The sequence below is a fragment of the Gymnoscopelus microlampas genome (genome assembly GCF_963454915.1).
Source record: "Gymnoscopelus microlampas genome assembly, chromosome: 15".
Lineage (NCBI taxonomy): Eukaryota > Metazoa > Chordata > Actinopteri > Myctophiformes > Myctophidae > Gymnoscopelus > Gymnoscopelus microlampas.
The window spans coordinates 39,635,808-39,663,307 of NC_139952.1; the positions used below are offsets into that span (position 1 = coordinate 39,635,808).

At 45.6% G+C, this 27,500-nt stretch overlaps 3 protein-coding genes across 3 annotated transcripts in view; 2 read left to right on the plus strand and 1 right to left on the minus strand.

Annotated features, from left to right (window-relative positions):
• The window catches only part of itgb8 (integrin, beta 8), a 46,647-nt gene extending 33,627 nt beyond the window's left edge, over positions 1 to 13,020 (plus strand). The window contains exons 10-16 of the mRNA XM_084081508.1: positions 8 to 148; positions 4,199 to 4,652; positions 5,549 to 5,774; positions 6,278 to 6,381; positions 7,450 to 7,569; positions 10,362 to 10,528; positions 12,780 to 13,020. Of these exons, the coding sequence (XP_083937634.1) occupies positions 8 to 148; positions 4,199 to 4,652; positions 5,549 to 5,774; positions 6,278 to 6,381; positions 7,450 to 7,569; positions 10,362 to 10,528; positions 12,780 to 12,908 (1,341 nt within the window). The 3' untranslated portion in view covers positions 12,909 to 13,020. The remainder of the gene's footprint in view (positions 1 to 7; positions 149 to 4,198; positions 4,653 to 5,548; positions 5,775 to 6,277; positions 6,382 to 7,449; positions 7,570 to 10,361; positions 10,529 to 12,779) is intronic.
• The window catches only part of klhl7 (kelch-like family member 7), a 399,517-nt gene that overhangs the window by 79,766 nt on the left and 292,251 nt on the right, over positions 1 to 27,500 (plus strand). The window lies entirely within an intron of this gene.
• On the minus strand, positions 17,899 to 19,961 carry sp8a (sp8 transcription factor a; the record flags this gene model as incomplete). The annotated part of the gene is made up of 2 exons (XM_084080487.1): positions 19,867 to 19,961; positions 17,899 to 19,215 (listed from the first exon to the last, which is right to left on the minus strand). Exons 1-2 carry the CDS (start codon positions 19,879 to 19,881, stop codon positions 17,899 to 17,901), a joined length of 1,332 nt encoding a protein of 443 aa, XP_083936613.1. The 5' UTR covers positions 19,882 to 19,961.

Below are 27,500 nucleotides of genomic sequence, written 5' to 3' on the forward strand. Positions count from 1 at the left end.
CATGCAGAGGCTGCTGTCTGAGGTGAAGGTGTCAGTGTCAGTAGAGGACAGGGCGGTCAGCAGGTACTGGTTGTCTGTCTCTCCTCTGTGTCCGCCCGGCTCCACGGCCACCAAGCTCAGCTGTACCGGCGTTCAGCCTAACCAGACGGTATGCACACACACACACACACACACACACACACACACACACACACACACACACACACACACACACACACACACACACACACACACACACACACACACACACGTTTGTATTACTATATTTGTGAGGATATCAACATTTTAGGGCGTTGATTCTTTTTTGCCTTTTTTAACCATAAATCTAAAGCCTAAAAAATAGCAGATCTACAACTTGTAGATCGGCTATTTTCCAGTGCGCGATGCCGGTGCGCAATCTAACTATATAAATGGCGAGCAACTTCCGCAACCAGCGAGCGACACCCCACAGCTCTGTTATCGAATAAACAACGCACCGCCAGACCACATGTCGCCAACTGAGTCGCCACGGCGGCCGCGCTGAATTTACGCCTCGCGTAGGGGACATCTCACTGTTCACTACACCTTTTCCACCGCGCAACATAATTAATTCTACTCACCAAATGTCGGACAAAACGGAAGGGGAGGCAGCTTCGTACCGTTTACCGTGCGCACGACCTCATCACCACAACAGCAGGCAGCCGCTGCGGGGGTTTTTTCCTTTTTTTCCAAACTTTTTTTTTGGTCACCATTTTCTCCAGGCACCATTTCTGGTGTAACGTCGGGTGTTTCTTTTCACCAGCCAATCACCTTTCACGTTGCCACGTCCGTTGCCACGTCGCGCTGACGTACGCTAAACAAGCGCTGCCGTGCGCACAATGCAAACGAGCCCAAAGGCGCGCAAAAATAAGCCGACCATTGCTTAGACACAAAGTCAGACCTGGCAACGCAGCCTACGCCAATCATGTGTCAGAGATCTACAAGCTATGGGGCAGAGACGCCACCGTATCTTAGCAACAACTACAGCGCTCACTCTCATTGGTCGTGTCACGCTAAGAGCAGTCTCCAGACAATGGCATCGCAGACAGCTTGCTGTTACTGCTGTAGCCATCACAGCCAGTTGCAGCACGACGGACAGGGCGCTGTGATAGCTGCCATGTCGCTAACGCTAACCTGGTTGTCATGCCTGCAGCGGCTGTGCAATCACTTTGTCAACAATGCACGTTCGTGTGGTGAATGTCTATATTGCTGCTCAGTTCGTCCATTGTAGATGGTGTATGTTTGTGTGTGTCTTCTGGAGAACTATGTAGCTCCACAGCAACTACAGTAACTAACGTAATGGCAGGACCGCCCCGTGCAACGCATGTTACGCTGCATTATGGTCATGTAGGAATTTCAGATAATTTCGCTCCGATTAGAGCAGTGTTTATCAACCCTTTCACGCCGCCCCCCCCCCCCCCCCCAAATACACGTACTTGATCTGGGACCCCCCCCATTCTGTTTGACTCCGTTCCACAAGTAAATATTGTGAAAATAGCCGATCTACAAGCTCGAAACGCCTCACGTTGAGAGGCTTTGTAAGCTTGGAGATCGGCTATTTTCTACATGATTGCCCCTTTCTTACATTCTTTGCCAATGTGGCCCATGTTTTCATAGCATACTTTATTGACTACTTCTGTTGCAGAAATGGCCATTTCCTTTACTTTCGCTTTTTTATTGTCTCCGCCAGGCCGAAAGGCATGGCGCAAGACTATGTTTCACCCCCTGTCCGTCCGTCTGTGATAGCTAATCTCTCACATCGTTGACTTGATCGCAGCAAAATAACAGCCCGATGTGGAGAGTCAGTGAGAGCTGGATAAACGACGTAAAATGTGTCAAAAGGAGTCTGTACGGCTGTCGATAAATGAACACATGACGTCGGTGGGAGAGGACATATTGTGTCTTTTGGACAAACAGCAGCGTGGTGCTGATGTTTGTTGTGTGAAGCAGCTTAATGTCAGAGTGTTTGTGTTGGAGCGCCTCAGTGCGGCTGCAGAGTTCATGTGCAACCTCTTCCAGAGAGACACAGAGACACTAGAAACTCTGCTGGGGAAAAAAAACACTGCTGGGCATTGACTTTCCTATGGACATTGATCTACACACTGCAGGTATATCTGCTACACACACAACATCAAACTACACACTGCAGGTATGATGCAGAGTTTGCATTACAGCCAGCATGCCAGCGTAGTTCCCATATGGTTTCAAGGTGGGCTAAACCATATGGACCCCATGTCAGCAATGTCAGCGGCATCCACTTCAGTCCCAACTGCGATGCCCATGCAGGCTATAAGTAGCTTCTACCTGGCCCTTAGGTGGGCCCCAACTAGCCATGTTTATGTGGGACCAAGGCGGGTCCTAACTGGGTTTGCCCATGCAGGCTTTAACTGGGTTCTACCTGGGCCCTAGGTGTACCCTAACCAACCACAGTGCAGTGCCCATCGCTCCAATTGTTGTGACGTCAGGGCTCTCAATACTGCACATTGGTGGAGGAGGAGGGGCCGCAGGGCGACCGCACACATCGCTGAACCAATGGTAGCCCACGGATGTTTCCTCTGTGGATTTACAATCTGCCCCTCTATGCCACATATCATCCGCACTACAGGGTCTTCACTGACCGAGCCACGGCCCCACTGACCCTCATGACGCTACGCCACTTAAACGTGCGGCAGCATGCGCTGGGTTGCCAGGTTTGCACAGCCTGCGCCAGAAACAAGCAACCACCTTCATGAAAAAAACAACAACACCGAAATGGTCCGCAATGTTCCAGGGGTGTCCCCGCGCGTCCCAACACTCCACAGGGGGTCAGTGGACCATCAGGGGGTCCGCGGACCCCCTGTGGACCCCCTGAAACATAACAAATATTATTTCTTCAAATTTTTTCCTTTTTCAAAAAAACTTTTCCACAGTTTCACTCCGGCGATTTGGGTCCCCCAATATACACACGGCCACGCTGGGCCCCGTGCGCGGCTGGGGTTGAGGGGGGCGTAGCCCCCCGAAACTCTAGTTAAGTATAAATCAGGCATAACTCTATCTTGAATCCCTAAACTAAATGTCTAATCCATGCTAACCAACCTGAATCTTTTACTAATTGTAAACCTATCTCAAAAGATCCGTCTTAACCATAAAATAAGAAAAATAACCTGGAAACACACACACACACACACACACACACACACACACACACACACACACACACACACACACACACACACACACACACACATACATTACTACACACATTGTGTCTGTAACCCTAATCTAACCCCTAACTCTAAAATAGTGACTTTCTAGGATTGTCCTCGTCTTTCTGTCCATTCCTCGCAAGAACAGAGTTAGAAAGTAAACCTGAGCTGAACTGATTATTACCAAACATTCACTGAGGAAAAGCATTGTCATGTGTTTCCACGCACTCCCCCATTCCAATTTAATTTCCTGTTTGAGTAACCAACTCTGTTTGAACTGGGATATTCATATCTGCAAAGGCCACTTTGCAGATATGAATACGTATATAGTAATACAGTATACAGTATGTTAGCCTGCCGTGGGCAGACTAATATCACTGAGGGCTATTTTTTTTCACACTGGTAGATTCGTCTGGTTTTCCAGGCTAACATTATCTAGCATAGAACAGTGGTTCTCAAAGTGTCACCAGGAAAATGTGTTAATACAGCATCATTTTAACCACTTTTTCCATATTTTATACGTTGGCTATTCAAAAATAGCACATCTACAAGCTTGTACATCTCCTATTTTTTGAAAAAATATGTTATTTACAATTTAAGTCTTCTCTTCTGGGGTTCCTTGGCACAAAACATCTTCAAATGGGGGTCCAAATACATATACATTTGGGGGTGTATTGAGAGTGGGAGGGGGGACAGAGGGACAGAGGGACAGAAGGACAGAGGGACAGAGGGACAGAGGGACAGAAGGACAGAGGGACAGAGGGACAGAGGGACAGAGGGACAGAAGGCAAACACAGGCAAACACAAGAGAACACACCTGCACCTGTCTTTGTGTCCTGACAGGTTGCATATTGTCTAAAATTGTGTTGCAGATTAATCTTTTTCACAGATTTCATAGATAGCTTCATAGTCTTGTTTGACAGCACTATCATCAGTGTATGCTGGATATGTTACTATGTATTTTCAGACATTTAACCACCACTCATTTCCCCCAGGTGTACTTCAACATCACCGTCGGGCTGCGATCCTGCCCCGACGATGACAGCGACGAAGACGTGACGGTGATGGTCCGTCCCGTGGGCTTCAACGAGTCCTCCGTGGTCAGAGTGCGCTCCCATTGCCGCTGCCGCTGCGAGGCCGCGGCGGGGCTCTGCGAGGGAGACACCCAAACGCCGTGCAGCAGCGGCGGCCGGGGCGTCGTCCAGGACACCAGCAATCAGGAGGGCATCATGGGAAAATTCCCAGATAGAGATATGGACTCAGGCAGGGAGGAGGAGGAGGACATACAGGCCTGTAGGGCCGAAGGGACGGAGCTGGAGTGTAGCGGCCGGGGAGCGTGCATGTGTGGGAGGTGTCTGTGCGAACGGAGCAGGCTGGGCACCGTGTACGGGAAGTACTGCGAGAAGGACGACTTCTCCTGTACCTACGAACGGGGACTGCTGTGTGCAGGTGAGGCGAGGGGGACGGATGGACGTACGTGCGTGTCTGTATCTGTGTCTCGAAAGTGCAAATGCACACATGTACACACCCTTCAGCATGAGTGTGTACATGCATGTATGTGCACACACACACAAACACGCATGCATTCGTGGAGACACACACAAATTGTGCGCATTCATACACACACAGACACACAGACACACACACACACACACACACAAACACACAGACACACACACACACACACACACACACACACTCACACACACCACGTACACAGATACATCTGTACATTTCACATGCACAGAAAGATGCGAACAGGCACATACACACACCTGGCTCTCTGTTTAGTTTTTTTGCCAGACCCAAGGGGTCGGCCTACATGAGGCTTTGTCCGTCCCCATTTCGTCCATACATGGGCATACTCGGTCCATTTCGTCCATACATGGGCATAACTTGGTCTGTCCCCCTTTCGTCCATACATGGGCATAAAAGTCTGTCCCCCTTTCGTCCATACATGGGCATAAAAGGGAATTTATTCTGGGTCTGGCAGAACCAGGTCTCCTGGTCTTGTTAACTTATTTCAATTTATTTGTTATTCCAATTCATTCCTCCCCACACACATTTCTGTGTTGTCACTGCTGTTGTATCCTACTGACTCATCTGCCAGTAAGAAGCCCCCACTGGGAGGACGTAGAGCCTTCCTCCCGCCCCAGAGACTCCCTGCTGCTGACAGGTGCCGTGATGTCACTCTCCCCACCCGGCTTCCCTCCCCTGAACACGGGCCAATTGTGTTTGCATAGATGCTCGACAAAGCCGGATGCACCATGGTGGATTCGAACCCACAACCTCCGCGGTGGTGGGCAGCTACACACATATCTCTAATTTTGTCTCTCTGATCTCAGGGCGTGGTGAGTGCGTGTCGGGTGAATGCTCGTGTGACGCCGGCTGGACGGGCGAGAGCTGCGGCTGCCCCGTTTCCACGGAGACCTGCCGACCTGGCGGCGCCGGGCCGCTATGCAGCGGGCGCGGACGGTGCGCGTGCGGCCGGTGTGCGTGTGACGACCCCCGATTCTCCGGAACCTTCTGCGAAAGATGTCCCCTCTGTCACAGCACCTGCCAATCATACTGGTAACTGCCAATACAATTACAAGCCACTTAGTATTAGAATCACAGGGTTTACAGGTGTACAGTAGGTGAAATTTAATTTTCTTTGCAAGCTCCGTTATTTAGTAGTTTTCGGAAAGGGGAGGAAGGATAGAGAAGGGGTCGTCAACGTTTTTCAGGCCAAGGACCCCCTAGCGGAGAGAGAGAGATGAAGCCGGGACCCCCTCTATATTGTATACAATTGTGTAGAGACAATTGTATACAATATAGTGCGAGGCGTTGTGAGCTTGTAGATCTGCTATTTTTTTGTTAATGTTCCCCTCAGAAAAGGAATTGTAGGGTTCAAGTGGTTAAGTCAAGAATGCAGCTTTTGTAAGAAGGAATATGGGGTTTGAACCCACAACCTTTCTGTTCTAGTAATTCCACTAAAGACCAGGCCACTGGCCCCATTTCTCTCTCTCTCTCTCTCTCTCTCTCTCTCTCTCTCTCTCTCTCTCTCTCTCTCTCTCTCTCTCTCTCTCTCTCAGGAAGTGTGTGGAGTGCCACCTGTCACACGGTCTCACACAGGAAGAGGGGGGACACTGCAATCACACGTGTGTCCCGTTGGTGGGCTATGTGGATGACATGTCAGGTACGCCATCTCAAAGGTCTCATACGCAACACGCTGTTTAGTGTTTTGTGTATCACCGTGGTGTTTTTCGATGGCTTTAACCTCTTTAAACCCTATATACTCTGTTGACCTGGGTCCCCCAGAGGTCTGGACTTAATGGGCCCCCTGCTTTTTTCCCTCTACACCAAGTCTCAGGATAAATGCATCGCATATGCGACTGGTAGTGAGCTTGTAGATTGGTTGTACTGCGTTCACACTGGCAGATACAACACATACAAAGATACAAAGCTACACAGCATATTTAGCTTCGTAACTTTGTATCTGAAGTTGAAAGCAGCTCAACTTATTTGTAGCTTTGTAACTGTTGTAGCTTTTGTAGCAGCTACTGTAAACAGATTGGACGTATCTTTGTATCCCATGTCTCTGGCTTCCATCGAAAATGAATGGTAGCTTGCAGCTTTGTAGCTGCCAGTGTGAACGCAGCATTATTGCCAAATGTTCGCTTATTTTCGACAGATGTTCCCCAGTTATGACATGCCCCTAGCATACGGATGCAAGGGATCATGTGTGTAATTCCTCTCTGAGGTCAACGGAAGTTTTTCCTCAACTGATGAACAATACAAAAAAAAGTATTTGGCTTGAACGTGTACTACTTGGCAAAGAACTCAGGATAACAGCACAGTGGTTAAAGAGTTAAACAGTTTCACTATTCACTCCACTCTCTCTTCTAGTGCTTTGTTTACAAAAGTCCCTTCTGGATTTTCACTGGAGCTTTGGATCACTGCATGCCTGAGTTAAATAACCTCTCTCTCTCTCTCTCTCTCTCTCTCTCTCTCTCTCTCTCTCTCTCTCTCTATCTCTATCTCTATCTCTATCTCTCTCTCTCTCTCTCTCTCTCTCTCTCTCTCTCTCTCTCTCTCACACACTCTCACATACACCAACAAACAAAAACACACACACACACACACACACACACACACACACACACACACACACACACACACACACACACACACACACACACACACACACACACACACACACACACACACACACACACACACACACACACACTCTCTCTCTCTCTAGGTCTAAGGGGCGAGCTGTGGGCCCAGTGTGTGTACACGAGTCCCAGTGACAGCTGTCGTTACAGGTTCCACACAAGCCTGGTGTCCGGTCGAACCCAACTCCACATCAGTAAACACCGCGGTACCCACTTTAACACACACACACACACACACACACACACACACACACACACACACACACACACGCGCGCAAACAAACGCAAACGCACAAACACACACTCAATCCAGGTCAGTTCCGCTGCTACCGCTGCTGTGCTAGAGCACCCCGGTGTATTTGTGTAAGCGAAGCTCGCTGTCAATCTGACATCTGTGTTTTACATTTCCTCTCTGCTCCCACAACACTTTCACTGTGTACACACACACACACCCAACACCCCCGCCCCCCCCCACACACACACACACACACACACACACACACACACACACACAACACACACATTTCGTCGCTGTCGGGCAGAAACATCTCCATATTTTACGTTTTTGTGTTTTTTCGTAAACTAACGCCCTACTTGATCATACTACAGCCACACAAAAGCATCAAAGGTTTCAGATCCGCAAGCTCGTTGTGACACCAATACCGGCTACTTTTGAATTGTAATCCTGAAAAGTAAGTTTTTGACATAATGAGGTTCCCACCCGACAGAGACGATATACTGTACACATACACTCACTCTATTACACACTGACAGACACACACATGTACACACACACATCAACACATTATAATACACACTGTACACTAATACACACACACACACACACACACACACACACACACACACACACACACACACACACACACACACACACACACACACACACACACACACAAATCAGGGTGCATCGTGTCCGTTTGTCTCCACCTCCCGTCATATTTTTTGGAACAGCGCTGGTCATTGTGTATCCCCCCATCTGTATCCCCTAACCTCCCCTTCTACCCCCCCCCCCCACTCTCCACACACACACACACACACACACACACACACACACACACACACACACACACACACACACACACACACACACACACACACACACACACACACACACCCAGCGGGACACTCTCTTCCCGTGCACGCCCACTCCTCCCAGAGTGCAGCCGGAGCCAGGTCTCCATGGTAACCCAGCTAGGAAATGTCAGAGCAGAACTTTGGGTTCTTTGTGTCAGAGAGAGATGAGCCAATCATCCACACAATGACCCCAACACTTACACCACCTAGCATTCTGTTTACCTCCTAGCACTCTGTTCACCACCTAGCACTCTGTTCACAACCTAGCACTCTGTTAACCACCTGATGTTGGCCTACAAAGCAACCAAAGGTATGGCACCCCTGTATCTTCAAACCCCTCCCGCTCACTCAGATCAGCTAACACAGGGGAAGCTGTCAGAACCTTCCCTAAAACATCCGGGACAACGCTCCACACATCCCAGACTCTTCTCCCTCCTGGCTGCCAAACTGTGGACAATTAGCAGGGGTGCACATAACTGGTGCGCAGGTGCGCATGCGCACCCAAAATAAAAAATGCGCACCACATCAGGCGACGCGAGGCGCTTTTGCGCACCAACAGCTGGGACAGGAATTTCCAAGCTTTTATTTTTTAGCAAAACTAAAAAATAAAAGCCTGGAGATCGAGGCTAGGAATTTACTTCCTGAAGCCACACTCACACAATCACTCTAAAGCACCCGTCGGCCCCATGTACAGCCATTAGGCAGAGGGGTAGAGATATGATTCGCGTCGCCTCGCATCGCCTCGCATTGCCTCGCTGCGTGCACGCAGCCAGCAGCGGCTGTTAGAGGCACTCGTCACCGATGATGAACGCACCGTAATGGTGCAAAATATGCCGTGAACGTCCCAATCTGGCGGATAAAATCAGCGCAGCAGCACAGGGCACCAACCTTGGGGGCTTTATCTAACAGCGTGAGAAAAAAAGAAACGGCGAAAATCGGCGGAATTTAGAAGCAGAGCGTCCTTTTTTTCTCCCCCCCCCCCCCCCCCCGTTGACAAAACTGTCCGGTGGGCACCGTGCTGAACCCCCCCCCCCCCCGTTGACAAAACTGTCCGGGCTGAACCCCCCCCCCCCCCCGTTGACAAAACGGGACGGGCGCCATGCGCACCAAGTCACATGTCCAGGTGCTCTTCTGCGTACCAGACCTAAAAAGTTATGTGCACCCCTGACAATTAGAACAGTTAGAACAGCACTGACTCACCCCCAATCTTCCGCGTAATCTGAAGACTCACCTCTTCAGAATCCACCTTAGCCCGTAGCACTTGCCCTAACCTTGACGACCAGTCTTATGCAAAGGTTCAAATGTAATTTAGACAGATGCCAGGGTTCATTTGTTGACATGGCATCCTATAGTTTGCATAGTGTCAATGTACAGATTTGTTTTTTCTTTATATTATAATGTTTAGACTGATGATGGGTTCTTGGTTCCTAGATGATCCTAGATTACTATTTATATGCATTTGATGTATTACCCTGTGTTTACCTTTCTTACTGAATGTCGCTCTGGATTATAGAGCATCTGCTGCCTAAATTGTAAATTGTAGTACCACGCTTCCACTGTTCAGGGGTCTGCCATGACAGTAGTCACTCCAGGGGCCATGTCAGGGTCTCCAACAGTGTTACAGCAGTTTCTAACATTTGAAATGGCCATACCTCGGTGACCATTGCTCTGATCAGCGCAATATAGGACTATATACATACTGTATACACATATTTTCTAGATCGCAGGTTCAAATTCACATCTCCACAGGCAACAGCAAAACAAGTACCCACTTATCTCAAACCCTACATGGACATGTTTTTTTGTGTGTGAAGGAACATGCACACTCATCACCAGTGGTAACGTGTGTGTGTGTGTGTGTGTGTGTGTGTGTGTGTGTGTGTGTGTGTGTGTGTGTCCACAGAGTGTGCGAGTCATGGCGGTGTGGTGGGGACTTTCCTGTGTGTGTGTGCGTTGACGCTGCTGTGCGGGCTGGTCGTGGTGGCCGTCACCAGACAGCTGCTGCAAAGGAGAGGACAGCCACCGGAGGGCGCCACAGACGACGGAGGAGGCTACCACAACACTGGCAAGGTACGCACGTGCGCACTCACACACACACTTATAGATTTTTTACTGCACACATTTAAAAAGGGCGGACTGCCGCATTGCGAGGCGTTGTGAGCTTGTAGATTGGATATTTTCACAATATTTGCCTCTTTCTTAGGTAATATTTGCCCCGGCTGTCATGGGGGAGGCGGTACAGTGACCAGGATTACTACATGTTTTTTTGTGAGGGTATTAACTACCCTAGGAGACACGGGGAGAACATGCAAACTCCACACAGAGTAGGCCCTTTCACCAACCCCACTATAATATACTATAATATAGTGCTTAGTGTGAATGGCCCTTTAACCAGGTACAAAATGAAAAATGACACACACACACACACACACACAGTGCTCTCAACACATCCTCCTAGGTAGGTAGGTTTAAGGATATGTAGGTTGTAAATAGGTTTAAGGTTACATCTCTGCTTAGGAGATTAGGATTGTTACATTAAGAAGCATATAGGGATACAATACATCCTAAAGGAAACATCAAGTTGGTCATTTACTGCAGGATTTAGGATTGAAAAGGCCCCTTGATTGCTCTTCCCCACTCAGTCATGATCAGTCTGATCCCCATCAGGTGTTTCTTTGTTGTTGTGGCCTATATAAGAGACCAGTGTTTGTCTATCATTTGGTTCACTCTGAGAACTTCATATGGAGCCAGAGTGTGCGACACCTTTTTCCTATTTTTAACCCATTACAACCAATATATGTATTTGGCCGCGGACCCCCCATCTGAAAATGTTTCGTGCCAGAGACCCCCAGAAGAGAAGATTTGTGTTACATTTTTTTATAATTATTCAAAATTTCAATATTTTTCAAAAATGTTCAGAAATAGATGTACAAGCTCGCTGCGCAGCATGAAGTGACATGCTGTGAGCTTGTAGATCTGGTATATATATATATACGGTTAGACCCTGAGAACACTTCATTGTCGAAACGTTGGTTTCTTTTAATAAACTTTTGCATCGTGGCTAAGACAGACACAGGTGTGCGCTCCCTCCTCTGTGTTTGCCTGGCTATATTATATGTACACATATAGCTCAAATCTAAAACAATTTTAGCTGATGGTTAACTGCTACGTTTATTGGAGATAACAATGAAACCAAGTGGCCTTGTAAATGTTGCAGTCCAACAGAAAGAATGAAAACATCCTAGAGTGATGCTTCACGTCACTTGGCAGGAGGGATAGATTCCCATACGCTGTTAGCAGTTAACAGTTCCAAGCAGAGCACATTCACTGGACGGCATTCAAACGGCATCGGAGACGGAGAGCCGTTTTTCAGCTGGGTTTAACATTTCCTCCCAGCTCCCAAGTTAATCACTTTGTCCTTAACGACCGAGGCCTGCGAGGTCACGGCAATGTACGTGGAGCTCCTTGGAGACGGTGGAAAAACTTCCGTTGACATAACGTTTTCCAAGTCGTTCACTGTTTAAGCTCACCTTATAGTACCAGTGCTGTACAGTGAAACACTTGGCATTGGAGTCTAACGCACTGTTGGAAACACTCAACAAAGCCCGTGCAGGCGATATATGAGTTACGGTTTGAATGTGGGTGGATGGTAAAGTGATTTAAAGGGAGTGAGTTTAAAGTACAGCATGATAAACAGCAAAGTTCAAACAAGTACAAAACTGTGCTTGGGTTTCATTACAGCATGCAAAAAAATAATGTCTTATTAGATTAGATTCTATTGTTCTGTTTCTTAATATAAAGTAATTCAAATATAAAGTATGCGATATTCAAAGTTACAGAAGTGACTTATCAAAATGTTTGATATCACGACGTGTTGTGAACAGCCTGTAGATTGCTTATGTTTTGCTATTTATCAACGCCACTACTTGATCATACTACAGCGTCACACAAAAGCATCCAAAGTATCAGATCCACAAGCTCCAAACACGGTGCAAAGCGACGCGTTTTTCGATCTAGACTTCTACCCTTGCTATTTTAGAATTTGAATCCTGAAAAGTAACAGTTTTGGACATATAAGGTTTCTACCCGACAGAGACGTTATACTGTATAGGCCACACCAACGACACACCTGATGGGGATCAGGCAATCCTGTGACAACAGTTGAAGAAATCAAGTGTACAATTTATTTTCACATTCACTGTCAGTGGAGCAGCTTGTAGCCTACTGTAGTGAGGGAGATCTTTAGGTCTGATGGCTTCCTCTGCATGCGTGTGTATCTGACTATATTTTAATTCTTGTCTATGGCTGTTGCACCCCATAGGACCTGGCGTACATCCCCACAAGCAACGAGAAGACGGTAACCTACAGACGGGACCGCCCTCTCGACCGCCCCGTGGAGATGCACATCCAGGTTCCCAAGATGCCCCTGGGCGCCTCCTGGCAGTGCTAATAAGCCCGGGTCCAAAAAGGTCAAAAACGACTTGACCCCCCCCGTCAAGTCGAAGAGGGAGGGAGTCTGGGTCAGCGGCGTCTAGGGCCATATTGGAGCGGACCTTGGTTAACTTTGACAGTGAACACCCCCCCCCCGCCTCGCCCCGCCTTTTCCTGGACAGACTGATAATGTGGTACAAATGGTCAACTAAACTGAAGCTGCTATGGATTGTTACGTGTTTGTTAAGTGTCCGGTTGACCAAACTCTCATTGACTGTGTTGTGTGACTGTGGCCAGTATTTGTCAATTCTACAGAAGGCGTTGGAGAAACTACGATGTCTCATGATGTCCCTACTGGATCTTCCACTGATGTCACGGGGGGAGGAGCTTTAAGCCTGATTTATGCTATGTCGTTACGATGGTGTCGTTCGACGAAAATAGCCGGTCTACAACGTCACAACGAGTCGCCGCGACTCATTGTGAGGTTGTAGATTGACTATTTCCGGCTTGTGGCGCCGTCATACGATGGAACATAGATTAAGCATAATTCTTCAACAGAGGTGGTTCCTACCTTTTTTTTTGCCATACTGTGTGTGTGTGTGTGTGTGTGTGTGTGTGTGTGTGTGTGTGTGTGTGTGTGTGTGCGCGCGTGCGCGTGCGTGGACATATGTGCACGTAGAGGCGTCCTATTTATGATTCAATAATAGAAACACTACCATGTTTTAGGTTTACATGCTTAAATGACACTCCACAAAGTTACCATCAAGCCAAGCTTGCTTATCCCCCTGTCTTAGACTGCGCTCTTGTGGTCACTTTGGGGTACAGCATGGTTTCTCCAGTGATACTGTACAAGTGACTGACCTCAGCGTTATTGCCTTGGTGGTGGTAGTTGATACGTGAAGCATACAGTGAGAGAACTGTATATTGGCTTTTTAATTCGCTCGCATTACTCAATGATTAATGAACAGTTTTGTTTGTGTGTTTTCTCTTTTTATATATTTGATTTTATATTGTGTTTTCATCAATCAACTGGCCTTGTCTGAGAATATTGTATACTGTTGTTTGTTTTTTTAATCATGTTAAATGAGTATGTTTGGTTGTCAGTAATCTGGTTAGACTTGCACTAGAGCAATTATTTTGCATTGTACTACTGAAAAACTATGGTGTGTCACCCTTGGGCCCTGTGGGAGGGAGGCTCACGGAACAGATTAACCACTTAAACCCCTCTACTTCAGTGATTCTCAAAGTGGGGTCCGGGGACCCCTACATCTGCTATAGACATTTTGATCATCTTTTAACATAAATCTTCTCTTCTGGGGGTCCCTGGCACAAAACATTTTCTGATGGTGGTCTGAGGCCAAATACATTTAAATGTGGAGGTCCTTGACATGAAAAGGTTTGAGTGAGCTTGTAGATCCCCCAGAATATGGATACTGGGGGGTTCAAGTGGTTAATTGAACTGTGAGTTACAGATGTATAAATTGACACAAGATTTTAGCAACTGTGTGTGGGCACCGACCGAGAGACATCATCTGCACAATGACTGTGGATTAAGCTTGATTTAAAGGAATACTTCACCCAAAAAAATACTTACTTTCTATCAATTTACTTACTTTCTATCAATTTCTCGCCCCATAAAACCTTGAATACATTTTTGACTAATTGAAGTATAACAAGAGACCCGTCTTAACAACCTGATGAACCTGGATCATAAGTATAGGCCTCTCAGTGATGACACTGTGAGAGTTGTTTTGAAGTTTATATTATTCTTTTTTCTTTTATATTGTTTTGCATTATAACACAAAACAAAATCTCCATGAATTCAAGGCTTCGTGGCGTGAGTAATTGATAGAAAATATGTCATTTTTTTGGTTCTAGTATTTCTTTAATAAATCCACCACACTGGACTTATCACAGCGGACTGAAAACTCATCTCTGAAATAATACTTATGTAACTGGGAAATTATTGTTGGCAACTAATAATTTATTATCATCCACAGAAAGCGTGACCTCTCAGTTTGGTGTGAATCATGATATGTATCCTCAGACCATCTACTGATTATTATTCTTGTTATATCCTGAAACCTATAGGTTAAATGCAGTACCACTGTATGAACACAGGATGGAGTATTTGGACCAAATTATGGGTGAGGGGTATTTTAGCCTACCAGTCAAGCCCAGGTTTGGGGTAAAACAAGGTACTGAGATGGATTTGTACATTACCTTCACCCTTTGTTCAAACAGTCATGGATGGTGGTAGATCTATTCGTGTCTGTTCCATGGTTTCACAAATCCTTTCTCTCTTTTTGGTGATTTTATTTTATTTTCTAATTTTATTTAATACAATGTTTACAGCATTAGCTTGTCTCTTTCTGTTCTTTTTTCCCCTTTTTTAGTTTGGAACACTAATTATTCATTGTAATTTTTTTCTTCTATTTGTCATTTTATTGTGTTTTTTTTGTGGTACTAAAATATTCGGCCGCTATAGGTAGCCTTACTTGAGATTCAGGCAGTTATAGGTACTTTATTAACCACTTAAACCCTATAATATGAGTCCATCAGCGCTCTATGCTTGTGTATTTGTGGGAAAGCTTTTGCTGAAAATAGCAGATCGACAAGCTTGTCGATCTGCTATTTTCTGCAAAAGCTTTCCCCACAAACAATACATGGGGTTTAAGTGGTTATAGTGTCTTTCCTTTTGATGAACACATTGTGGTCACACTGCGCATGAGAATGAATCAGCAATAATAAGGTCTTAATCATCTCGTTTATCTGGGCATTGACTTTGAAGTAACAAGAGCACTTTCTTTCCTCATTGATTGTTTTGCTGTAAATTGACGTGACTAGATGAGTAGCATCAGCATGAATGTTTTCACCAAAATAAAATGCAAGATTTATACCTAATGTGTCTATACTTTACAATTCTCTAGTATGCCTAATTAAGCTTTTTTTTTTAAATTATCTTAATTTGTTTCCACACAAAGACCCCTATAAGTCTAAATATCCTGAATGTTTGCAACTTAACCCATTACGACCTGAGACGATTCTTTAAAATGTTTTCTAAATCCTAATAGTTTTTTGAAAAAATATATAAAAAATATTTTCCCACGATTTTTCCAAAATAGCAGATCTACAAGCTCATGGCGCGGCACTCGGTGCCGCGCCATGAGCTTGTAGATCTGCTATTTTTTAATAGGCAAATAAATCTTAAGTGACACAGATGCGTTCCAGGTCTTTAAAGCCAAAACTGGGGCTATCTGTTGTGGATATTTTCAATAGGTTATTCACAACTTTTTCTAGATCTGTCAATGAAGTCATTTAAAAACTCTAAGGTTTAAGCCAAACATTTACGCATAAAGTTTCCGAATATATTAAAGAGATTCATCATAATTAACGATAGTCTATGAAGACAAATGCAACTCCTCCTACTTCATCAGAGTACAATCAGTGGGCCTAATTAAAATCAATACAATGTTTTTAGCCTAGGAAATAAGTTGTAAACATAATTTGCATGTGCCGGACATTAGAAGAAACAAAACTTAGCAGCATGCGACGTTTTCAAAAACAGTAGCAGCCTGCAGGGCCAGCCAGACTTTTTGTATTGAAAGTTACCAAAATTGGTTGTTTTGTTTTCTTAATTTGTTTAAATAGATTAATTAAAGATGTTTTTATTATACACTTGCAGACACATGTTAGAGCCTATATCACTGATTTGCAGTTAGCCTACTCAGGAATATGAATATTATGCTGATTTTAAGTAGGCCTACTAATTAGTTTGCTATTTGGAAATAGTTAGGCCTACTATAGAGCCTTGTTTCCGCAAAATTCCGAAATAGCTACATTTATCTAAGTTGTCCATAGTACTGATTTCATATTTAGCCTACTCAGAAATAGCTAATTGTTCCGAATAAATTATATTCAGAAATTGCTCATATAAAGTAGGGTAGTCTAATAGACCTTTAGGAGTTCGTAAATAATGAACAATGGTGTGTACACACGACACAAAATAGCTATAATAGGCTATAGCATGATATAAAAATACCCGTAGCAGATTATCAGAATGTGACCAGAGTTTTATTGTTTCCAATAAACAGAGACATGCGAAGATAAATTAAAACGACTTTTCAACCAAACAAAATTGAAATATATAATGGAGGGGAAAAAAAACATAAATACCAAATACAAAGTGCGACTTCATAGATTTCAACAAATGGCCATCTGTCTATTTAATTCAACACATATGGGAGGTTTGGTTGGATATAAAACAAATATTTTAAGATAATCCACAATTATTAGCCTGTAACTGAAAATAAACATAATATCCCTCAAAGTATTTTTTTAAAAGTAGGCCTACGGTTACGTAAATAAAACAAATCCCAAAAATACAGCTGAGGTAAGGAAATATTTATATTTTCATCCACAGAATGAAGAACATGAATAAAGTGCCAGTTCATCAGTGTTGAAGTGTCCGTGAAAACGCACTCCATTATAGGCTATCATATTCAATGTAAACAAATACCCAAAGTGTTGCTTTTTACGCAGTTTGTGATGGTAGTTTTTGCATTGGGTCTTGTAAAGCCAGATGTAGGCTATACTTCGTCGTACGATGGTGTCACGCGCCGTAACTAGCCAGATCTACAATCTCACAACGCGTCACCACGCAAGGAAAGGCATCGTGAGCTTGTAGATCTGCTAGTCGTAATAATACGACGGAATGTAAAGTTGGGGATACAAGAACGCTCGCCCCGGCCAAAACACGCTCACCCCGGGTCAAATCCTGCGGCCTCGGAACGGTCGCCACCAGGTAGGCCTACATTCCTAAATGTAACCTGAGTAAAAGTATGCCTAAACCAAACCTTATTTCTAACCTTGTCCTTAGTAAACTATGCCTAAACCTAACCTTATCCATAACTCAGTAAAACAAATAAAGATCTGGTCTGTAAAAGAAAATGGGGGCGAGTGTGTTTTGGGACGAGCGTTCCGGTTACCAAAATTAGGCCTATAAGCATTCAGTCGATTGGATTGTGTCCGACGTCGGGTTGTTGGGCCAGAACCAGCAGGCCGGGAGAGTGGCTGGGGCTCCCGGTGACGCTGTTGTCCGTGTCGCTGCAGCTGGCCGCCGGCTTCCTGAGCCCCACCTGTTCCCCCTCCTCTATGCCCTCTATGCCCTCCACGCCCTCGGCTCCGTCCGCGCTGTGCGTCCGCAGGTGCTTGCTGAGGTGGTCGGAGCGCATGAAGCGCTTGCGGCACACCGCGCACTCGAAGCGCTTCTCGCCGGTGTGCGTGCGCAGATGCCGCTGCAGCTCGTCGCTGCGCGTGAAGCGCTTGCCGCAGAAGAGCCAGTTGCAGACGAACGGCCGCTCGCCCGTGTGCCAGCGCAGGTGCGCCTTCAGGTGCGACGTCTTGCCGTACACCTTCCCGCAGCCCGGGATGTGGCAGCTGTGGAGCCCCCTGCGCCGCGGGCTGGTGCCCCCCGGGCCGTACCTCTCCGCCTCCTGGCAGTTCGGACAGTCGCACGTGGCTCTGCCGGTGTAGCGCCGCGAGGAGGAGGAGGAGCGGGAGGAAGAAACCGGTAGAGAAACAGAAATACTCGGGTTCGTCGCCGCTGTCAGCGGCGGTGCGCCGGTGCCCGTCGTGGCGCTGATCGGCTCCGAACAATACGAGGAGACGGACGGCCTGAAGCCGTCCAGGAGGTGCTGCGCCGCGGGGAGGAGGTGATGCTGAGTTGGCCCCGAGTTGAAGCCGTGCGGCAGCGGGCTGAAGTCAGTGCTGTAGCCACCCAAAGGAGAGGGCAGCCCGGTCGGACTCTGAGTGTCCACCCAGCCGGTGCCCATGTCCCACCAGGCCGCCGAGCCGCCGGTGACGTTACCGATGTCTCCCATGGGCTTAAACCAGGACTCGTACGGGTGCGCGTGGTGCATCCTCGGATAGATCCCCGCTATGCTGTCAACCGACGAGGGGAACTTGGACAGCAGTAAGGAGCGCTGGTCCGGGACGGTGTTGTCAGTCTGGTGGTACACCGAGAAGTCATTCCCGTATGGAGAGCCGGCGGCGGTCACGGAGAAAGCGGAGCCGTTACACGTGTCACTCAGCCCGGTGCCGTTGCTCCTAGAGGTCCCGCCACAGGGAACACCTAGCGAGGCGAGGCTGCTGGCCAGGCTGCTGGCGCCCGGCGGCGCGGCTCTTTTCCACGGGTAGAATCCCTTGGCGAGTCCCGGCGCTCCGTCCGAGAGCGCGGGGGAGGCAGAGGGGCTGCAGGGGTCCCCGATCCGACTGCAGGTGGCGGCCAGCATGGCCAGAGGAGTGCTGCCCAGCCGGGGTTCCTCCTGCATGGACACATTATAGACATTTACATCAATCACTCTTCAGATCCATGCGTAAAGCAATGGCAGGATTTTCTATATAGCCTACTTACTTACAGTTGCGCGCAACTTTAAGCACGAAAATAGCTTGTAAATCTGCTATTTTCGGTGCAAGAAGACAGATCAGGCTTACAGCAACAGACCGCGTCATGCGCAAAACTCAGTTGTTGTTGCCAAAACATTTTCAAGTCATGCTAATTAATTGAAGTGACATTATTCAAAACTACGCATGATTTAGATCTCTAACTTCTTTGATCTCTGGCACGGTGGCACCCATGCTGAACTCCGAGCATTATCAGACTTCCTGATCGTTTGTGCTTCAGCCTTTATTAACTCAACTAAAACTTTAATCACCAGCCCAAAAACTACAGGCCATTATCTTTTAATCATCCAAAGCATCCGATCCCATTTAGCTGCATATTCTATAGGCTGATAGACAAAAACAACAATAGTTTTAATAATATATAATAGTTCACAGAAAAAGCACAGAGGTATACAGTTTTATAAAAACATGCTAAAAGAATAAACCCAAGAAAGCACTATGGCTTGTTTCCATTGGGGTCCTGTGTATTCAATTAAATTCAGTTAAATAAAGTTTGTCCAAGTAAAACTTACCCCGATCAGAGCCATGGTGTGTGAGTGTGAGCTGTTATTTCCTCCGCTGTGAGATGTGTATGTGTGAGTGTGTGTATGTAGCCTATGTGTGTGTATGTGTGCAGACTCAGAGTGTCTCCTCGTGCTGACGCTTATCGTAGTTGTAGCTCGTCGGTTTGTCTTTGAAGTACCGCTGGGGCTCGAGGGCCAATCAGAAACTCGCGCGCTCCCGCGGACCACGGTCTCGCCCGAGGCCGTCATGATAAAACGTTGAAGGAAGTTATTCAATATAATACATTTTGTCAATAACAAAGTGCCGAGGAGGACCTTTTCTTTTGTACACTTCAATTTGTTACACGCCAAAAACACTAACCCTGTTGCCAGGAAATACACAATAAAATAACCCTGTTATTATTATAACTGTGTGTGTTATAGTGTGCATTAAAAAAAAAAAAAAAAAGAAATAATAAAATAAAACAACTAATATAACTCTCTCTGAGTGTGCACAGTTAAATGTAGAACTGTGGAGTCTGAGGGTATACAAAATGGAACCAAATGGACCATTTTGTAGCCTATATACTCTCTCAGAGTCAGAGTTAAATGCATATTCCAAATACTTGAAGTGATTCAGATTCAGACAGCCTATACAGCCCGAGGAGACTGCTGGTGTGTGTGTGTGTGTGTGTGTGTGTGTGTGTGTGTGTGTGTGTGTGTGTGTGTGTGCGCGCGCCGCGCGCGCGCGTGGTGTGTGCGTGGCGTGCGTGGGTGCGTGTGTGTGTGTGATGTGAAACTGAGTGTGAGTGTGAGGAGGCAGAAGTTGTAGTGTAATCAGATAAATGAGACAGCTAGCGGCTCTCCGGTCCGTCTCGTCCCCCCAACCCAACCCGTCCCCCTGTCCGGGAGGGCGTTCCGGTCAGCCCCTGGGGGTGGGTGGGAGGTACAGGACAGGGAGGAGGACACTGCCACTGCCCCCCCAATTTCACTTCATTCAACACCCGACAACAAGAATGTTGTGACACATCCTTTTCCTCCTTAATTCGCATCCTGCACTGTCGATCTTGTCCCCGCTGTGACTTTAGATATGTGTCTTTTGAGAGCCAGTTTGAGAGCTAGTGGTTCTCTAAAGTAGGGTACGGTAGCACCAGGGGTCCTTGAGGGGTTTCCGGGTGTCCGCAGCTAAATAGTTGATAGAATAGGAATTAGGAACCAAAGGGACCCTTACAGGACAGGTCTGTAACTCTCAGAGTGTACAAATGGAACCATATGGACCTTTATGGGTCTGTAACTCTGCGAGTGTATAAATGGAACCAGGGGATAATGCATATAGGGGTCCTTGAAATGAAAGGGGAGTAATTGACTTGTAAAGAGTAAAGACAACAATGCTTCATGCGCAATTTAAAAGTATATAATCCTTTTGATTTGAATAACACCTTTCAATGGCTATGTGGTGGTGGTGATGATGATGATGATGATGGTGATGATGACGTGGTGGTGGCCGCGGCGATGATGAAGCTTAGACTAGTCATCCTCGCTCCCTTGACGCGTGGACATGACTGTGTTGCCTTTCATTTGAATTACAAATGTAATAAAACAACAGGATTTAATCCATTTCAGTTGTGTGATATTAGCCTCTCTCTTCTTGCCTCTTCATCTCTTTCTCGCACCTGGGGGTGGGGGCTTAATCAAATTCCTCATCCACTCAGCCACACACCTTGCATTGCGCACGTTGTGATTGATAGCGCGCAAGATTAATTTCAGTGCTGCTGTGACAGGACAAACGGAGAGTTCCTCTCCACAATTGTTCACATGATGTAGCCTATCAAATTACATGAAAATGTAGGTGTTTTTATTTTGTCCAGGCAGTCATTAGGCCTATTTGTCTGAATACTTTGTGTTGGACACAAAATTAGCCATCCCTATGTGATGAAGGACTTCGTTATATTTGTTATTATGTTCATTGAGTCACTTGATTGATCATTTGAGTTTAGCCAATCAGAGAGGGACTTCCAGCTGATTAAGGCAGGTGTATAGTTTAGCTTTTCAGTTCAGTATGCTGCAGCATTCGATGAGAAGTTATTCTTAGTTAAGTGCGCCTGCCATGCCAATGGCAAAACACTTATCTGCCATATAATAATAATAATAATATTCTTCCCACAAAATCTGTCCCATTATGTCGCCCACAAGGTTGACACAACACCCGCAATATATACATCAAAACGTGAAACGATGAAATGCGTAAAAATACTTAAATGTTGTTCAAATCAGTAAAACTAAACACTTAAAAGTTGTGAAAATCAGTACAAATATTACTTAAAAGTTGCTAAAATGAGTAAAAAACTTAAAAGTACATAGAATGAGTAAAGAATACTTAAAAGTTGTTTAAATCTGTAAAAGTAGGCTACTCTAAATAAAGTGAGCAAAAAATATTTTAGAAAAAGTAAATAGACTAAATACATTGAGTAAAATATTTTATATTTATTCTGTCGCTGCTCCAGATGCAGAAGCAGTACTTACAAGTAATCAAATGTAGTTAAAAAACACTTTGCAAGTGATAGGGCAGTCACACTTAAACTTTCTTTAAGTGCTATTTTCTTTTTATTTTATAATTGAAGCCACATCATTATTATTATTATTTTTTTTAATAAGTATTAATATAGGCTAAGTTGTGAAGTTTTTTTTGTTTGTAAACACCCTTGAAGAATAATGCCTCTGCATTGCACCACATAGTGCCACATCTTTCCATCCAGCAAACTTAAAGTGAGGTATCTATCCTACATTATCATTATGTAGTTCAACCATGAGGCCTATTTGATATTTGTCATAAATAGCTAAAATAGCAGATCTACAGTACATGCTAAAAGTAGTGGCATGGCAACAGGGTGTGATTGCAGATCTGTAATATTTGCTTTCTTTTTGTGCCATGTAAGTAGCCTATTCTAATCTTCAATTTCTGGTTTAGCCTCTTTGATTATATGTGTATTGTAGCCTATGTGTATTAGCCTATGTGTATTTATAACCTGTCCCAGGATAACTTGTCTGTCTCCCACGCTCACCCAAAGCTCCAGCCCCATGCCCTCGGGCATCATTCACTCCCGGGCGCACAGGTGGAGTTTACCGCAGGGTTGATCACTGTCCTCACGAGCCACCCCAACAGATGTCCCCTTTAACAAGCATTCTTTTCCCACAGGCAGTGTATGTGTGTGTGTGTGTGTGTGTGTGTGTGTGTGTGTGTGTGTGTGTGTGTGTGTGTGTGTGTGTGTGTGCGTGCGTGCGTGCGTGTGTGTGTGTGTGTGTGTGTGTGTGTGTGTGTGTGTGTGTGTGTGTGTGTGTGTGTGTGTGTGTGTGTGTGTGTGTGTGTGTGTGTGTCAACCCCCCCCCCTTTAAATGAAACCCCGTCTCGAGCCCCAACCTGTTCCTTTAGTGGCTATAATGACCGTATTATCACGCACCACCGCGCGTCAACAAAGCGGATCATCGCGTGCTTTCCCAGTGGCTCTCAGCGGGCAGAAAGCAGAAAGAAAAAGGAGAAAATAAATAGTGAGAGGCTCAAGGAGAGAACCTGGCCATTGAGGAGTGGAGGGGGAGGGGGAGGGGGCTGGGCAGACGTATTTGATTTCTCTTCAGTTCAGTGTTGAGTTTTTTTTCACGTGTCCATCCATTCATTGTTTGTTATTGCTGTGTGTGTGTGTGTGTGTGTGTGTGTGTGTGTGTGTGTGTGTGTGTGTGTGTGTGTGTGTGTGTGTGTGTGTGTGTGTGTGTGTGTGTGTGTGTGTGTGTGTCAGTCAGGGTGAGCAGGCAGGGCCAGCTGCCCGCTGAGACAATTAGTGGGAGAATTAGAGAATAATATCACCCAGTCAAAGGACTAGCGCTGCGAAACATGACACGAGAAATATTCAAATATTCATTACAATACAGCACTTTTATGACGGAAAAAGTCTCCCCATAGCAAATATATATTAGGCTAGCTATTTAATATCCGTGTTTCAAATAGGCATGTATAACCTTATAACTAAAACAGGCCTAGGCTATTTAAAATAGGCTATATAGGCTACTTCTGGAAATAATATATTCACTTAGAGTCTGGCCAATGATGGAGTACGCACAAAAAAAAACACTTCTACAGTAGCCGCCTACACTTGTAAACCAGTGATGTGACAAATAAAGCCACTAATTCTGATTCTTTCAAACTTTTAAAAGTTTTAAATAAATTAAATGCATTTTGAAAATGGAAATATACTTTCTTCCCATGAATTAAAACATCACACCCAGTGCCCAGTGTGAAGTGAGCATACCTTCCATGAGTACATTTCATTAAGCTATATAAACTAGAGGAACAATGTTAAATCCCTGTCCATTCATTTCAAGGCTGCTCAGCAGCGCCACTTGAAGGTAGGTCACCCAGCGGTATTCAGGCGGTACTACTCTATTTGATTTGTGGACGCTGGTATTCAGGAAAAACAAAAACAAAAATACAACTCAACTGTGTGTGTGTGTGTGTGTGTGTGTGTGTGTGTGTGTGTGTGTGTGTGTGTGTGTGTGTGTGTGTGTGTGTGTGTGTGTGTGTGTGTGTGTGTGTGTGTGTGTGTGTGTGTGTGCGTGTGCGTGCGTGTGAATGATGCGCCTGGAGCTGCTCCTGCCCGCCTTCCTGTTAATTACTGTCTGGAGAGACAGGGCGCATCCTTCATCTGTCAGCGCGTGGCTGATGGATCATGCTTCTGGTTACTGTAGTGCAAACTATCACAACTCACAATACAGCCATTTTAACCACTGAACCGATCCACTATAACCACTGGTGAAAAGTAACTATAGCTACATTTACTCAAGTACTACTGTACTTACTTTTCTACATCTCAGACGCAAATATTGTGCTTTTTATTCCACTACAATTAATTGAAAACTTAAGTTACTAGTTACTTCGTAGATTAGAATTATTATTATTATTAACCACTTCAGCCTTATTTAAATTTTGGCTATTTGAAAATAGCCAAAATTAGCCTATGTCTCATTGGACTGACTGCTGCTGCGCTGCTCTCACACTAGTTGGACTCACAGGATGTTTAGCATTAGCAATCAAGCTAGCAGCAATTGGGCGCAAGGTGCGTACATAGGCTCTATGCACAGCAGCCATATTATGAAGACATTCACAGGTGTTACCAATGATACTAAAGAAGGCTCTGTTCCATTCTGGTCAAACAGAGTCAGGGTGCTGATGTTGTGCATGTTGGCCCACTGGAAACACTCTGTTACACCAGTGGGTCTACAGTTGGGGTCCAGGGACCCTCATGGGCTTCCAAATGGCCCCTTACAGGTGTGTACAAATTGTACACTCTCAGACTTGTGGGGGTCGTGGAACAGAGCCTTCATTAGTATCATTGATAGCACCTGTGAAAGAAGTGATAATATGGCTGCTGTGCATAGAGCCTATTATGCTCTGCATTTATCCTGGTCACAACAAGAAACTTTAAAGTTTTCGGAAAAGGTTATAAGGATCTTGTGAAGACCGAATTCTTTCTTGTAGCAGCATGCGGCCAACAAGGTATTTATTTGTTTGTTTGTTTTTCTGTATTCTATACTTTGGTTGTCTGTATTCTATACTTTGGTTGTCAAACGCACATGCTGTGCATTTTATGTCATTTTAACATGCTTATTTTATGTTGATATCATTTCGTTTTAGAGGTGGACTTGGAGGGTGGAAAAGAAGAAGCAAGAAAACCACTTGTTGTCTGTCTATGCTTCGAGGGAATTACACTACAGTAAGCCTAACTTTTCTTTATTTAACCATAACAATATGAGGGACAGAAAAATGGCCATCATGTCTGTTTATCAAATGCTATATTATGACGATATCTCCAAGTACGCGCGCGCACACACACACACACACACACACACACACACACACACACACACACACACACACACACACACACACACACACACACACACACACACACACACACACACACACATATATCTTATCCATTACACCTTATCATTACACCAAAGATGTCTGATTGTCCGACCCTCCTCTCTGGTCCCTCTCCTTACATCCTGGTTTCCTTTCCTCGCTCCCTGCTCCCTCCCCCTCCTCTCTCCTTATCATGAATGAATATGTCTATATGTAGATGTGCTGTATACATGAATGTGGAATGAAGGCCCTCCATAATGTAATTACATTACCCAGAAACACCTCATTCTGCTGTATGAACTGATGAGAGTTGCACCCCTCTGACCCCTGCGTGTGTGCGTGCGTGTGTGTGTGTGCGTGTGCGTGTGTGTGTGTGTGTGTGTGTGTGTGTGTGTGTGTGTGCGCGTGTGCCGGTGTGCGTGTGTGTGCGCGCGTGCAGGTACGTGCATTAGCAACAAGCTATAGGGCTGAAGGTGAGATGAAATTACAGTTTATGAATGGTCACTCTGACTCCCCCCAACACAACACACACAGTTTGATGGATGCCGGGCCTTCATTTAGACATACATCACAGAGGTCATTCCACCTGCCAACACATTCGCTGTCTCCCCAATCTGAGAGAGAGAGAGAGAGAGAGAGAGAGAGAGAGAGGGAGAGGGAGAGGGAGAGAGGGAGACGGAGAGAGGGAGAGAAAGAGACAGAGACAGACACAGAGAGAGAGATTGATTGTAGGAACGACGGAATTATGCGAGGTGAAAGGGAATGAGACCGATTGGTATATCTGGAATGGCCGTCATGTAGTGGATGAGCTGTCTTTCGCACGCACACGCACACGCACACGTGCACGCACGCACATACGCACGCACACACGCACACAAATGCTTTATTTGACTCCACAAATTATATTGGACCTACAGAGAATCAAATATAACATCAAATCACACAGGGTTGGACAATTCATGAACGCGCACACACACACACACACACACACACACACACACACACACACACACACACACACACACACACACACACACGCACACGCACACGCACTCACACACACAGGCAACCAGCTTATTAACAAGCTCCTCGGTTGAAGATGCTGCGTTGCTGTATTTCCGTAGCCTGGTAAACCCCCCCTCCCCGTAGGGTAGGGGGGGTTTACCAGGCTAGTATTTCCGGGGAGTCTCCATCAACTTTTGTCTCTGCCACTCCTCCGCTCCCAATAAACGGCATGATTTATGTACCAGAGTGTATGTGTTGGGTGGCCATGTTAACGGGGATGCACTGGAGGGACGAGCACTTATTGATTTCCTCAAAGTGCTGTTGACGTTTGTGAGAGAAGGTTCACTCAGTCTCAGAGACATCTCTGTGCATGAATATAGGCTATATCCGTGTGTGTGTGTGTGTGTGTGTGTGTGTGTGTGTTTGTATTACTATACTTGCGAGGACCAAGTGTAGTAGAATTTGAAGAAATATACATTGTGAGGACCGTTTTCCTGGTCCTCACAAGACAAATGGTTGTTTTATAGTTAAAAAACAAAGAGTTAAACATGATTTATACTTAGTTGCGCGCCAGTGTCAAGCACCGAAAAATAGCCGTTCTATAAGCTCACAACGCGTCGCAGCGCGACGCGTTGTGAGCTTATAGATCGGCTGTTTTTCGGCTTTAGGCTAACGGTTAAAAATGGCAAAATATATATATATTTTAAATGGCATTCATAAAATGGCTGTCCTAAAGCGTTGATGT